We start from the raw sequence: 15,129 nt of genomic DNA, 5'->3' as shown, positions 1-15,129 counted from the left end.
GTTTACACCTCGGCTGCTGCGCTCGCCGAGTCACTCAATGCCGAAGAACTCCACAAGGGCCTCATCTACCCCAGCATTGAGCGTGTCCGTGACGCTAGCTTGGTCGTTGCCCGTGAAGTCATGAAGGCTGCCCGCAGGGAAGGCGTCTCAAAGCTCCCTGAATCCCAGTGGGTCGAGTGGAAAGAGTGGGGCGATGTCGCCCTGACTGCCTACATTAAGGACCGCATGTATGACCCCATGTCGTTCGGTACCGAGAAGGCCCGCTTCTAGATGCACTGGCAGGAACAGAAAAATGGAGTGAGGGGAGAAGCAGTGTCTCCCGGGTGTGAGCGGTTGAATTTGACTGGCGCTGCACATGATTATTCGTCGATGAAGAGAAGGAAAACATTTGCGCCACAGAAACATGGTTTTTGGCAGAGCGCGCGACGCCACGCGATGCCGAGCGCCTGATCCTCAGGATTGGGAAGGCATATATAAGATACCAACCTTTCGGATCTCAAGAGTTGAGATAACTTTACTTTTGATTAGACGGACCTTATCTTTACGAAGGTACCTGATGGGATAGATTGCTCCAATGAGCTAATACAAGTATTTATGAATTGGATTATCATTATTATTGCTCAAAGTGATGAAATGAATGACATGGGCATTGACGGGAGTCTCGATGTTACAAGAGGAATTCAAAGGCAGTGCCTGGGGGTTAGATGCCGGGATTTCGGAAGGCAAACGCATGCAAATTCCGCATCCCGGATTTTCTGTGTGTGACATGCCCACCTCCGGCCGGCATCAAATGGAATGACTCTCTCCTCTTTCAACTTTCGACTTCCAGGGATGTTGTGCTTGCTGGGACCGCAATGTAGCATTTGTATCGATGGGTGTCGGTGGACTCCAAGAGAGCTAAAGACGGGCACTTGTAACAAGGGTGCTGACGCCTAACGATCTCGAATCTTGAGCGCGGAGAATACGCATGGTCCCTACATGAAGTATTAGAAGCTCATTCGGAGCAGTTATTAAAATCGTGTCTCTGCTATTATTAAGCTTGATAATGATTATAAAGACGCACAAGCTTGTCATGCCGAGGGCGGAACTAACCCGGAGCTTTTTCAGGCTGCCAAACTGGTCAGGCTAGCAGACTATCCGGGTTGTCGAGATGATGACATTGCAGGATTGAAGATTGACAAGCATGCGCACGGCAGTCTAATGTCAGACTTCGGAGCCTAGAAGGTCTCCGTCGCGGAGAAGTGGGCCCGTCGGAGCGGACCTGGCGGAGTTTTGTCATGTGGGGAGACCGTTGAATCGTCGCTGTGACAGACACCAAGCTTGTAGCAAGGCAAACCTGTTTAAAGAGCTGTCGTTCGGCACCTTTCTGTCGCCGAACGTCCGGATTACGGATCACGACTTTGTTCACATCTAGTTTCGCCGGCGTAAACTCAAACCTATACCATGAAGATCGGAGTCCTTGGTGCCACCGGCGAGACCGGCGCCTCCATCGTCAATGGCCTCCTTGAGCACCCTCACCCTTTTGTAAGCATGCCTCGGCCAAAGTTCGCTCGGCAAACCTTAACGAGCTGCGCCAGGAAATCACGGCCTTCACTCGGCCATCCTCTCTCCAGAGCTCAGCCAACGAGGCCCTCCGCACCCGCGGTATCAACGTCCAGCCCCTGGACCTAACGAGCGACCCCGCCGCCCTCGCGACGGCCCTCGCGGGCCTCGAAACGCTCGTCTCCGCCGTCAACTTTACCGGCCTCGCCTCGGAGCCCGCCCTCGCCACAGCCGCCAAGGCCGCCGGCATCGCCCGTTTCGTCCCGTGCTTCTTCGCCCCGATCGCCCCGCCCAAGGGCGTCCTCTCGCTGCGCGACATCAAGGAGGACAACCTGAACCACATCAAGAAGCTGCGCCTGCCCTACACCATCCTCGACATTGGCTGGTGGTACCAGCTGACGCTGCCGCTGCTCCCCTCGAAGCGCAACGCCTACGCCCACGTCGGCGGGCCGGACCTCATCGTCGGCGACGGGGCCACGCGCTTCGCCCAGACCCACCTCGACGACGTCGGCCGCCTGCTCGCGCTCGCCGTCCTCGACCCGCGCACCCTCAACCGGTCCGTCTTTGGCTTTGGCGCGCTGACCTCGCAGACCGAGGTCTTTGACCTTCTCGAGCGGCTGAGCGGCGAGACGATTGAGCGGGCGTATATTGACGCGCAGACCGTCACGACGACGTGCGAGGTGCTGTCGGTAGCTGACCTCGCCCTCGGCAGCCCCGAGTGGTTCAAGCGCGCACAGTTTGAGTACTGGAACAGCTGGGGCCTGCGGCGCGACAACACGCCCGAGATGGCGGCGTATCTCGGCTACCTCGACGCGCGCGAGCTGTACCCCGATTTTGAGCCGCGCACCCTCGAGGAGTATGCCAAGGAGGTGCTGGCGGGAGAGGCCAAGGGGGTCTATGCTGAGATGAAGGCTACAGTTGCTGCTGGTACCAACTCGTAGCCCATGCCATGAAAAGCATCATTAGAGATAGAACGAACGCTGACGAACTTTACCCACACTAGTACAGTGCATCGTATGTCATTCACGCCGCAGTGACCCATGCACATGGTGATATCGAAAGCTCCGAAGTATGACATGCTGATTCTCTAGCCCGAAGCTTATCTAACTTGCTCTGTCATAACCTCGAATATCTGCTTTGACAGAAAAATGAAAATGGGTATTGTATGCTCTGTGCTATGAACAATGAGCCGCCGCCAAGAAAACATGCAGCGCCAGGGAAAATACAAAAGTAAAAGAGATATGGTAGTAGAATGATCGTATGAACGAAGGTAGGAAGGTTGAATGAATGTGTGTGGTAGGTGTGTATGTGTCGATGGCGTGTCAGCCAGTGAAAGTGCAGTAGGTGCTGTGTTTCGTCTAGTTTTGTGTGGTGTCGTATCGGCTTCCAAACGCCGGCTCGCTTCGATATGCAACGCACGCCATGCTCCCCAACGTGCCACCCTGGTCCGCTCCTTTGCCCTAGAAAATGAATGTCCGCTCTGCCGCTTACTTACTGTAACCAGTTCATCCTTTCCGAAACAGTCGTTTCGTGCCGCCAACGCGACCCATATCCCCAAACCGTCCATCCTCTGCTGGTTTGCGCTCTCCGCTGGCGATGCGCACTTTCTGCTTGACGCTCTCCACCCAAGCTTTGCTCTCCTCGCTCATTTCAACCTTGCGACCTGTGGGGCCCGCAAGGCCCAGCGACGTGTCCTCCTCTGCCCAGCTCAGATGGGAGCTGGATCTTGACCTTGAGGATCCATCTGACGATGGACCATCCTGCCCTGAAGCCTCTTGCGGCGGAGCAGGTGTCTGCGGGCATTTTGGGGCAGGCGGGGTGGTCTAGCAGACGATGCCATAGCGGCAGACCTCTCACCAAGGCTGCTGGCGCCGAAAGACCTCCTAGTCTTGCGAACATTCAATGGCGCCACGGGAGAGTACTCCATAGCAGATACTGGCCGACCCGTGGACTGGCCGTTGATGCTCTGCAGAAGTCGCTACACGTGGCAGGTCGCGTACCTCAATCTTCGTATTGGCGTCGGGATTTCCTGATCTTCGTTCGTGGTGAGTAGCATACTCTTTGAGGTACTCGCCCAGATCGGGCCCAACCGCCACCAACACGAACCATCACACGCTCGCCGTTCTCGCCAACACATCTTATGAGTAGCTTAATTGGGGCTTCGCCAGTGGATCGCGATAGGTGATACACTTTGGTGTCGGTACCTTGTTGACGCTTAGGGCGGGGATTTTTGCCGTACGCCGGCGCCAGCAGAAAGGCTGGAGTGGATGCACGGGTAGAGGCCCGCGTCGATGCTCGAGATGACAGGTTAGACGCGCTTCGTCGAATGGGATCCCGGAGAGGCTTTTTGGCCTTTTGAAAAGGTAGGTCCGGTGGAGGTGGGTTAAGGTTGACCCTGCTAGGAGTAGATCCAAGCTTGATGTTGGCAGGGATAGACTGCAAAATGTCGCTGATTTGCTGTCTAAGGTGCTCGTCACCTCCGATCGAATTTCTGTGAGGGCTTCCAACATATGAGACGGTCTCATCAAGATCTTCCTCGATGAAGGAAGATGATGGTTCGATGAATGAAGAGGATTGCAGGTCGTCGTCATCATGGATGGGTCCCACCATCGGGCCGGCACTGTCGTCCCTATAACTGGGACGTGGGGGTGAGCTGGACGGGCTGCGAGAGTAAGACGTGTCTCTTCGTCGGGCGAATTCCGGGAATGTTGATGTGTCTGGTCCATCGGATGCAGGCGGCGAAAGCAAGTCACTGCCTTGTTCAACAAAAGGCTTGCGAGGCAGCGGTGGCGAAGCGGAGATTTCAGGCATGTCGCTGAAGCCATCCTGGCTGGCAAACCCATGAATCACAGTCGAAGAGCAAGAAGCAGAGCTGGAGCGTCGGCCGCCGTGAATGAGTGGCGGTAACTCTGGCTCGTCATCTGAGCCGGCAGAGAAACCTGGGCTGCCTCCTGGACTATCAATGGGAGGTGACTGACCAGTATCCTCAAGGATCTGAGCGTTTAACGCTTTATGTGTTTGTTGGGAAACCGGAGTATGGGATGGTGAGCCTAGAACTTGGCTCAGAGTTGCAGTCTGTGTGCCATTGAATGCCGAAGGGGATGGCACGTCGTATTTCACCGGATCAACATCATCTGCCGAGCCGTCATAGCTTTCATGCCGCTTGTGAAATGAGACGGGTGTCCGGAGAGGAGATCGGGAGGGGTGCCCCGAAGACGAGTTCATGTCTTGAGCCTTGGGTTCGAGTGTTGCCGAGAGTCGCTGCGACTTAACAGGCGTCTTCGGAGGCGTCATGTCTCTTGTTTGAGTTTCAGTATCCTTGTCAGATGAGACATCGTCGACGACATCGTCAATCGGAGGCTGAATGGTGATGGGTACAGGTGCCGCGCGCGTACTGCTTGATGATATCGAATCCCGTAGCTTAAGGGGAGAACCATCTCCAATCGTCCCAGTCGTGGCCTTCTGCATTGGCTTCTGTGGAGGGTTGATGGCAGCTTTGGCCCGTGCCGTCTTGGACCATTCTGCCTCTCGGATCTTTCGCTCACATGCCACATACCAAGCAGCATACCCATGCTCTGTGGCTTCCATGCGATCGATCCAGCTCTCGGGGACTGTATCAGTCTGACCCTCAAGGCTATCTAGCATAGCATCGAGGTCACGGCCAGGCCTCGTGATCTTCTTCTGCAGAACTACCTTCATTATGTCAAACTCAGCATTGGTCAATCCAGGTTCCTGGCCAGGGCTGCCGAGTGCTGACACGGGGTTTCTTGGTGGTGCTGAAATGACACTCCATCCCGACTCCAGCGCAACTTCAGCGTCGGTTATGGCGGCGAGAAGTGATGGAATGCCACGCAGCACGGTGATCCGAATTCGCCAAGTATTCAGCATACGGCTGAGCTTGGAAAGATTTGGAAGGGCTTGCATGATGATTGCTGTGATCACAGCGGCCAGGTCGTCTAGCCGGTTGAAAGTTGCCATGGATAAAATTGGACGGCCAGTGTCGGACAAAGGGGTCCCAGGTCTTGAAAGCGGGAGAATGTGGTTGTGCAAGACGTGCGTCTTAATATCGTCGAGCTCTAGATCGTCCAGCTCGTGGGAAATTTGTTCGACACGGTCGTCGTAGGCCGCAACATCATCGGCGGCAAGGCTGCCGAGGAAGATACTGCTGTCTCTGTTGTCGCAGCGAATCGTCTCCTTTAAGAAGAGTTTCTTTCTGGTCGTAGATGGCGCCTCAAAGCCGGCTGAGCCGCCATCGGCAGGCCATGGCCATTCGAGGAGCTCATCGAGCCACTCGTAGATCTTCTGGCTCGCTACAGCCGTCCGCATAACAAAATCTCGCTCGTTAGCTGTAGCGGCATCGAGACATGCTTTCAGTGAGGGTGTGGGGTGGTCCAGGACATCGACGGCAGACAAGGGCGTCAGCTGGCTGAGCAGGTCGTCGTGTAGGCGCTGGCGGGTGGGGGAGTGCTCGTCGGACAAGCGGTACTGGCGCCTGGTAACGGGATTGAGTTTGTAGCCAGGCCCCGGCGGTACGGGGGTTTTGAGAGGATTGCGATCGGACATGATGGCGGTTTGGCGGTGTTTGTTGCTGCTGCTGCTGTTGGTTGGTCAGGTTAGTCGTCCGTCCGATGTGACGCGTTCGGTGGCGTCAGGCATGGCTCGCGGATTGTTATATCGGCGGAGAGGCAGCGGGCAGGCTGATGAAGGCCATCGTTGTCGAAGATGAGGTTGACTTGGAGGACGACGTTTCGGGTGGAAGTGGTAGCACAGGTTTCGAGAGTTCTCGTAATGAGCGTAGGCGTGGGTGTTGGTGCTGGATGCTTTCGGCAAGGTAGGTAGGTAGGTAGGTTGATCGGATGGGGGGGAGGATCGCTCTGGCTCGCCTTTCCTGAAGCAACTGGCCCTCTCGTTTCTTTGTGCAACGACAGGCGTCGCCGCTAGGTGACGAGACGGCAGGCGACAGGTAGGCACAGAAGAACGTGGTCTGTGAAACCGGTCGCACCTTGTGTGGACACGAGGCAACGGCGGTGCTCTAGATTGATGATGTCGGCGGCCTGTGTTCGAGTTGGTGGGCTGAAGGAGCGGGAGGAGTGGCTGAGAGGAATGTCGCAAGGGTTCATCAGGCAGTGACAACGCGCGCAGGTGGCAGCTTCCCCACGATGCAATGCGGGTACCGGGATGAAAACAGGGCTCACGCAGCCCAGAGTCACGTAAGGTGAGCAAGCACGACCCCCGGGATCGCCGCTGCTGCAAGACACTGACGCAGAGAAGAGAAGGAACGAACAAACGCCCAAAGCAAACGGGAGGTTGTCAAGGTGCGAGATCAGAGGAAAGGAGTTGTTTGGTGACTCTGGCTGGGTCGCCAGCAATCGGTCACCGGGTCAGGATGTCCTAGACAGAAGGGTTTTAATGAGATTTGCTGAGATTGATTCGCGTACCGCCAGCACCATTGGATCTTGCATCTCAATACGGCCATGGGTGATTATGCGACAGGGGTCTTTGCGAGCCTCTCTGCTCCACTGCCAGCGCTGGGCTGATGAGGTGATCCATAATAGGTGGAGTATACATACAGTAGAGTTGGCTTGCATTGTGCTGCATTATGCACAAACCCCAATGGATCCTGTTTGAAACATTCTCAGGATGCTGCGCCCGACAGTCCTTTTCTCACATCTCACCGCAGCAACAATTGCTCCAGATACTATGGCCTGGGCCTGTGATTCATCCAGCTTCCTGGTCATGAAGTTTGCTCGATCCACTCGATATGGCAGGTCTGCCGCAGGCAAGCCTAGGTTCATCCCATGTTTTGTAGACATGGGATGACGGACCCTACCAGGACCCTACCAGTGCCCTTCTCCGGGGTACACGAATCCCAGCTCTTTCAACGTCTTGGCCTGCGTGCCGTGTTGCTCAAACCGTACTTTGGCATCTGCAAAGATGCTGCGCTCCCACCTGCTCTCGTCGTTCCAAAACGGTGCCTCAAGCCCAGCGGGAGACCCCTCCAGTGCCCAGTCGTGCAACTCATTAATATACAGTCCATCCCCGCCATGTGTCGGAAACGTGTGTAGGTTCTCGCCCCTCTCTTTACGGAGACCCCGCTCCCACTTCTCTTGTTCCTCAACGGGTGGCAGGAGCAACGAGTTGGACCACACGGCCGCCACGACAGCCGCCTGGGCCTCCGACAGCGGGAATGGAACCGCCTTCATCAGCAACCCTGGGAAGACCAGCGTCGGGTGCTGTATCAGGAACAGGTGCTTGTACAGCCCGAACACACCCTTGCCCTTGGTTAGGAGCTTGGGCGCGAGCCCAGGGAGGAAGGGATAACTGAAGAGAAAGCCCGTGCAGTATATAATGGCATCTATGCCGGACTGCACCGAACCGTCCTTGAGCCGGATGGCCTGTTGATCAGGAAGAAACTCCACAATCTCGGCAATCTCGGACGCCCCGACGTGCTCAAGTTTGTCAGCCGGGGTCGGACTGCGGACTGATATGAGCGTCTGGGCACCCACGCCGGTAATCTGTCGTGCAATGTCAAGCCCGGAAGGCCCGTTCCCAACCACAACAACCCTTTTGCCGGCGAAAGGCTCCGGGGTTCGATAGTTTTTCGAGTGGATAATAATATTCGGATGAGTCGTGTGAAAGGCTTCGATGTTCTTGACTTCTGGTAGAAACGGCACCGAGTAATGACCATTGGCCACGACTACAGCATCGAAAGTTTCCTTGATGGTTTCATCGACCACGGTTGACTTGGCTTTCAATATCCACCTATCTCTCTCAGCTTCTTGAGTTAACTCGACACTTTCGACCTGAATGTTGAATTTGATGTGAGACCGAAGGTCCTCTGCATAGCCCCCAATATAATCCTGAATGGTCTGACGTGAAGGGTAGGCCCAGGCGTCCTGGGGAAATGGCCGATCCTTGTAGTTCATGAGAGAGCCTGGAATGTTGGCATGGAGCGTCTCGTACATTGGCGAGGGAAACATGGGTGCATCACCGGTCTTCCGTGGTGGCAAAGGCACCTCCGGAGGACCAAATGGATCTGTCTGAGGAACACGAACCGACCCGGGCGGGTCTCGGCTGTAATTCCAGACACCGCCAACTTCGTGCTGTTGTTCGAAAATGACGACTGATGTAAAGACATCACGATCCAGCAAATATCTGGCTGCCGCAAGACCACATGGTCCAGCACCGATAATGGCGATCTTCTTGATATCGAATGGAAGAGGGGCGTAAGAACCCATCGAGAGACCCAGCAAGGACCGCGTATACTGCTAAGTGCCGGTGTAGGCGTCTTGGAAATAGTCCGTTAGTTGATCAAGAGCGGCGACACGACTGAATGCCTTTGAGATGGTGATGGTCCGATGATACAGTGAAGAGATCAACTCATCAACTTAAGCCCTCAGATGGAGTGACTCGAATCATGGACACGGCAGCAATTGGCGCCCTGTATATGCTGACTCATCCGCCAATATTCGGACGATGCGAAAGACGTGAATAGCGGAAATGATATTCTGAACGTCGTTTGGTGTTCTTCAATCGCATCAGCGATGATTTACAGCAAAATATTTGCATCAAGGTACAAACTGTAACGTCGATGTCTCTTGAGCCTTGTTGGCCCAGGCTTGTGAGAGACCAGCACATATGCTCGACGGGTATCTACCTGAGCAAAACAAGCCAAAGAAAAAAAGCCAGAGGAACGTGGTGCCAGGAGAGGGTTGGCTCCAGTGGCTGCCTGGATATACTGATCATGAATAAGGTAGGGACCTCGAGGAGCGAACTAGGATGTCTCTCCCTGCCTTGATGGTACTTGCACGGCACCTACCATCCTGCATGTTTATCGCCTTGAATTTAGCCATTCTGTACAAACAAGCGCACAGACGCCAAACGGCAGGCACGATCAACAGAGGAACTTGGCAGGCACTACCTAGGTATCCACCCAAATCAATCTCACTCGGAGCTTCTTCTCGTTCCACAAATACACCCGATTGCTTCACCACCGCGAGACACCAGAACCCATCTCTGAGCATCATTGTCGGCCTCAACTGCGGCATACCTTGCCGCCCGCGCAACACCCGATGACTTACAGACCCCGACCATCCTTCCACCGCAAACGCTGACGCCTTGCGGCCAACCGACGACCCATGACGACATGGCGGAGAATGACCTGACTGCGCAGCTACGCGCGGGTCTGGGCACCGCAATAGCTGAATTGAATCCCGAGCTTCAGGCCGCTCCAAAGCGCGTCATTCGCGGCGAAATCACCGTTTTCTGGCCCTACAGCCCTTTGCGAGATGTCATAGCCTTCATCCTTGCGGAACCGACTTCCGACTGCGCCGCGATCGTGGCACTGTTCGAATCGAAATTCACAGGTGCTAGCGCGAAGGCTGTCGCGGACCTTGGTCTTGGAGGCGGTGATGAGGTGATACTTAGTCTCGATGGAGCTGCATGGGACGCGCGGGATACTCGTATGCCTGCTATCGGCACTCCGCTGGAATGGCAGCTTCGTTTCAATCACAAGCTGTTGGCGCTAGTAGGCTGGCACCTCCCTTGGCCAACAACTCGTTTCGATCAAGTAGCTGACATCAACAGGTCGCGCGCGTCGCCCATGAAGACACGAAGCTCCTCAATATCGATCTACCCCTTGACAAAGCACAACAGCCCGAAAAGTCAGACGTAGCCGCTCTGGCAGCCGCCATTCAAGATCACGGCCCAGAAGGGTCGATAACGCCGCCCCGTGATCCAACCCCAGAGACGACACTTCGAACAAAACGTCCTGCAGAAGGCATCTTGGAGCCAGGAGAGTTCGCCTCGCCAGCCTTCCTCAAGCGGGCGCGCATTTCATATGGCTCACTCTTCGAGGGCGGCCCAGATCCGTTCGACGACAGAGGCGATGTCCAAGGCAAGGGGCGGAAAACCCCCAAGGCTGGTCGATTTAGTAGCGCATGGAGATATGCAAGCCGATCGCCGACCCCGGATGTTGAAGAAGCCGAGGAGGTCACAAGCGATGACCCGACCAACGATGGTCCGACGGAAACGCCTTCAAAACAGGTGTCCATGGTTGATGGGGGTTGCCAAACCGATGAACTGGGGGTTTCTCCTCCACACCATGTCGATGTGACGGCTGAGCCTCGTATTCACGGACTTGGGGCTTTCGACACCCCTAGCAAGGTACCAGCAGACGCTCACCTCGCAATCCCTTCGTCCGTCCTGCAAGCCGGGCCGGGGGTATCCCCAGCATTGGGTGACCGATTTGCTCCCCTGCATCAGCCCGACTTTGCTACTGTACAGCCGTCGTTCAACACCAGCGAATTTGGTCAGCCGCAACCAGACCAGCAATATGTGCAGGACATCGAGCACTCTTCGAATGGGATCTTCGCTGCTCAAGAACACTACAGCATGGACATGGATGCATTCCCTGACCCACCAACCGCCCACTCTACGCAGTCGCACCATGATTACCCTCCGATCGAAGAGGAAGCAGATTCGCATTTCGCCTCGCAGGTGGCTTCGTATCCTCCCTTGACCCAAAGACAAACGCCCCCGGCTGGGGATCCTTTACATGGCTCGCCACACCACACGGTGTTCGTCGACCGAATTGTTGAACCGCAGCAGCCACCTTGGGGATTTGATGCTACCTCGACATCTTACCCTGATCCTTTGGGAGAGGCGCATACCGCTGACGTAATTGATGTTCCATCAAGCCCTGTGGCCCGTCCCAACCTGCATTTTGTAAATGGCTTGGAAGAGGTAGGCCACGATCAAGGGGACGAGGATGCCAGCGCAGACCCCGAAGACGATATTCATATTCATGATCAGGATGGTCCGGAGGAGGTGTTCGGCGCCCCGACTTTCAGTGAGAGGGATTTTGAGCCGTCTAATATTCAATCTTATGCGACCTCTCGCAGTAGGTCTGCATCTCCAGGGCGTGGCAATGATGATGATGATGAAGAAGGAGAAGAAGAAGAAGAAGAAGAAGAAGGTGAAATGGACGCCGGAGGAGATTACGACATTACGCAATATCGAAACCAAAGCAATGTCCAGGACGACGACGAGGGTTCAGACTTGGAATCTGACTTTGGACAGGAAGAGGAGGAAGAGATCTACAATCCTCGCGACTCGGAGATTGAAGAGGATCAGCTTGATGAAGATGATGAGGAGGAACTCGAAGGGGACGATGACGATGGGGCACTCGAAGACTACTCTGAAGCTGAATCCCCTACAGCTCTAGCGCCCGCCAAACCAAATGGTCCGCCAGAAGTGATGATCTTTTGTCGGACTCTGACGATGATGACAGCTCTCCAGTTCAGCCAGCAGCAGTCAAATCCGAATATCCGTCTGTACCGCAATATGACGGTTCCGCGGATGAAATGGATAGTCCGTCTGGCGAGGAAGTGGTTGATCGCCGTGACTCTCCCGAAGACGGCACTTCTGATCTTGGCAGCGAGGCTGCATCAGAACACGACGAATCGGAGGTAGAGAGCGAAGCTGAGGACGAAGAGGACCTGAGCAGCCCGTTACTTGTGGAAGTGCCCGAAGATGTACGGGAACCGACCGACGATCCAGCTGCATCATCGCCTCTCCTCGAAGATGATTTGGAGTCGATGAGCCCGATCAAGCCACTTCAGGTATCGAGTCAGATACCTGAAAATGAGAGCATCGCCCTGGATAGAGCTGAGGCAGAAACGGACCAACTCGATGCGGAGCTGGAAAAGGAGATGCAACAGACTGTCCAACAAACTGTCCAAGAAGATATACCCCAAGCCTTGGAGGTCAGGTCGTCGGAGATCCTGATCGTTGAGAAGACTACACTTGTAGAGGAGCTTGGGCAGGGCTTGTATCCAAAACCCGACGAAGAAATGCTGGATACCACTCCGGACGAAGCTCTCTCCACTACGGCACCGATGACTGCCCCAGATGACGACACAGAAATGGTGGGCCAAGTTTCTTCCCCTATGAACTTTGCTCCGTCCTCTCCCATGAGAGACACCACGAGGAGAGAAGAGGGACAGCTGGAACCGACACCAGATAATGCGACTGTCGAAGTGCGCCCCGTCTCCCCTACCAGCGCGATACCGGGTCCACCTGATGCCCCTCGAGAACTTGAATATCCAGAAACAGTTCCGGCTCTTCCCCCACAAGTTGACGCACTTGGCCCCAATCCGCACACAGATGCAATTCCCCATGCATCGGACGTTGATCGCAAATCTTCGCAACCGCCTGAACATGGTGAGCAGCGTGTGTTGCCGCCAAAGACCAGCTCTAGCGTGACTAGTGAACCTCCTCAGCAAGACATGCCTCTGGACATAAGAGGTAGTGCCGAAGTCGAATCCGAAGAGGAGCCCTCGGATTCTATGAATGGACACGTGCGCTCAGCCGATGCAACAAACCCAGAACCTTCGCTGCCAGACGTGCCAGACGCGGCGGAAACAGTCCCAGAGGATGATGAGAAGGAGGATGTTGTTATGGAGGACAGGTTTTCTGGAGATGCCGAGTCGCCCAAGGTCACTCATACGTATGAAGGGAATGGACTGGATACCCCCATGGAGGATGCAAATGCTCAACTCCTTACGCCTCATGACACTCAGCAGCAAGAAGTCGAAAAGGAAGGAGAAACTGAAGAGGTAGCCGAGGTGCTATCAGCAGCAGTCATGCCATCCGTGGTTGTGACAAAGCCTGGAGCAAATGACGAGACTCCTCATGAACAGCAGCAGCAGGGTCCCGAGACGCCTCATCCGTCAACCGAAGACTGGATACAGAGTGCCAAGGCAAGTTCGCCAGCGACAAGTGGGCATTGGCCCGAGACCAGATCACAAACGGGCCATCTACCGCCAGACGTGGAACGTGCGCCAACAGCTACAGCGCCAGACGAAGAAGCTCATCTTGAGGCGGACCAGGAACAAACGGTTGTCAAAAGTGTTGGCCATCGTCCAGAAACAAGATCACAATCGAGGCCTCAATCACTGGAGCCCAAGGCATCGTCACCTCAGCCGACTACAGTATCTAGTCCTTCTGGCCAAGAGAATGACGTTGAAGACACGCCGGCCACAAAGACACGCTCGCAACGACAGCGGAGTCAAAGCAAGACAAAGGCCGACGAAGTCGAAGAAGGCGATCCCAGTATCAAGCTGGCGCGAGCATCGGCAACGAACAAGCAAAAGGCTGATCAGGGCGATGACCCGAGCGTCAGGCTCGCTCGAGGTTCCATTGCCAGTAGGCGGTCGACCAGGCTATCCGACTGGCAGCCGACGCCCGACACAGTTCGGGTCACTCGAGCGGCGTGCCACAACCTGCAGAAGGAGGCGACCCCCGAGGCGGAGGAGGACTCAAGCGTGCAGCTGGCGAAAGCTGCGCTCAACTCGCCGTCCCGTGCCGCCAAGGAGAGAGCCGAAGATCATTCTCCGGCTGCCATCAAGCTCAAGCTCAACCGCTCGCTGCGATCAGACGTGCCGGACTGCATCTCGCTCAAGGTGTTTCGCCAGCAGCCCCCGGGCAAGACGGTCGACATTTTGGCGATTGCGACAGCGGAGCCACCCCGGCGCTAAGCGTGCCAAAGGTGGACCGAAAGGCATGATGCTAGCCTTCAGCGTGCAGACCACTCCATCGTGCCGACGCAGCCCGTGCTAGTGCATATTTTCCGGGTGCAAAAGTCGGCACTGCCCATTGTGCATCAAGGCGACGCCGTGCTCCTTCGGCAGTTCAACGTGACCAACATCCAGGGAAAACTCGGCCTCCGATCCACGGACGCGTCGAGCTGGGCCGTCTTCGAGGGCGGGCCGGACGACGAGCGGCCCCCGCAGATCATGGGTCCACCCATGGAGCTCTCGGCGGGCGACAAGGATTTTGCCGTGCTCATAAAGAAGTGGTATCACAGCATCGAAGACGCTCCCAAGGCACGCTGGAGCAAGGCCGGCGAGAAGGCATTGGGCGCGGGGGAGGAAAGCAAGTAGCGGAGGCCCTCTCCGGGACTTGGCCGAGATGATCCGACGCGTTGGATCGATCATGTAAAATTTACTGTATGGTTAACAACGGGGGCGGTGGGAAACTCTCACCATTTGGTCATGTTCCATTCGGAATGGTAACGAGGGCAGTGCAGTGTAGTCATCAGCCAGGGGCAGAAAGTCAGTCATAGGTCAAGCACCTTCACGAAGAGATAAGAAACCACCACCATTGTTGGAATAGGAAAACACCCAATCCTACCCGCATCGTGACATCCCGGCTCGTTCCCACCCCCCTTGCCTGCGAAATGGGGCGAAGACGCAAAGTTTACGAAGAGAAAAAATTATAGAGGGGGCGTGTGCATTGCACTATCGAGCTATCGCGTCCCGCCATGTTCTTTCTATGCGCTCTGCTTGTTTGTTTGGCCTTGCTTGTGTTGCGTCTTGCCTGTCCCGAGCCCCTTTCTCCCCCTCCATCCACCTAGGTAGCGGGGTGCGTGCCACACGGCCTCGCCAAGGCCTGGAGAACCCCGTGGAGAACGGGAGAGCTGGATCGGCGTCCAGGGGATCCGCAGGCCGAGGTGCGACAGCTTTGGCGGCGACGTTCGCCGGGGGGGGGGGGGGAAAGAAGGGTGGTATACACTTCCTTGCAAGA

The 15,129-nt window shown here is 55.7% G+C and overlaps 6 protein-coding genes across 6 annotated transcripts; 3 read left to right on the top strand and 3 right to left on the bottom strand.

Annotated features, from left to right (window-relative positions):
* Positions 1–120: 120 nt before the first annotated feature.
* Positions 121–270, top strand: VDBG_04099 (conserved hypothetical protein; the record flags this gene model as incomplete). The annotated part of the gene is made up of 1 exon (XM_003006100.1): positions 121–270. One exon carries the CDS (start codon positions 121–123, stop codon positions 268–270), a length of 150 nt encoding a protein of 49 aa, XP_003006146.1.
* Positions 271–1,443: 1,173 nt separating this feature from the next.
* VDBG_04098 (isoflavone reductase family protein) lies at positions 1,444–2,483 on the top strand (the record flags this gene model as incomplete). Its single annotated transcript, XM_003006099.1, has 2 exons — positions 1,444–1,524; positions 1,569–2,483. The coding sequence occupies 2 exons, from the start codon at positions 1,444–1,446 to the stop codon at positions 2,481–2,483; spliced, it is 996 nt and encodes a 331-aa protein (XP_003006145.1).
* A 564-nt stretch (positions 2,484–3,047) lies between these two features.
* On the bottom strand, positions 3,048–3,191 carry VDBG_04097 (conserved hypothetical protein; the record flags this gene model as incomplete). Its single annotated transcript, XM_003006098.1, has 1 exon — positions 3,048–3,191. The coding sequence occupies one exon, from the start codon at positions 3,189–3,191 to the stop codon at positions 3,048–3,050; it is 144 nt and encodes a 47-aa protein (XP_003006144.1).
* Positions 3,192–3,250: 59 nt separating this feature from the next.
* On the bottom strand, positions 3,251–6,105 carry VDBG_04096 (conserved hypothetical protein; the record flags this gene model as incomplete). Its single annotated transcript, XM_003006097.1, has 2 exons — positions 3,251–3,520; positions 3,649–6,105. 2 exons carry the CDS (start codon positions 6,103–6,105, stop codon positions 3,251–3,253), a joined length of 2,727 nt encoding a protein of 908 aa, XP_003006143.1.
* A 1,274-nt stretch (positions 6,106–7,379) lies between these two features.
* VDBG_04095 (thiol-specific monooxygenase) lies at positions 7,380–8,780 on the bottom strand (the record flags this gene model as incomplete). Its single annotated transcript, XM_003006096.1, has 1 exon — positions 7,380–8,780. The coding sequence occupies one exon, from the start codon at positions 8,778–8,780 to the stop codon at positions 7,380–7,382; it is 1,401 nt and encodes a 466-aa protein (XP_003006142.1).
* Positions 8,781–9,688: 908 nt separating this feature from the next.
* VDBG_04094 (conserved hypothetical protein) lies at positions 9,689–14,486 on the top strand (the record flags this gene model as incomplete). Its single annotated transcript, XM_003006095.1, has 4 exons — positions 9,689–10,069; positions 10,129–11,785; positions 11,842–14,036; positions 14,154–14,486. The coding sequence occupies 4 exons, from the start codon at positions 9,689–9,691 to the stop codon at positions 14,484–14,486; spliced, it is 4,566 nt and encodes a 1,521-aa protein (XP_003006141.1).
* Positions 14,487–15,129: the final 643 nt, after the last annotated feature.

The sequence above is a fragment of the Verticillium alfalfae genome, genomic scaffold (genome assembly GCF_000150825.1).
Source record: "Verticillium alfalfae VaMs.102 supercont1.4 genomic scaffold, whole genome shotgun sequence".
Classification (NCBI taxonomy): Eukaryota; Fungi; Ascomycota; class Sordariomycetes; order Glomerellales; family Plectosphaerellaceae; genus Verticillium; species Verticillium alfalfae.
Note: the sequence above shows the minus strand (reverse complement) of the source record. Positions and strands in the feature narration are given on the sequence as shown.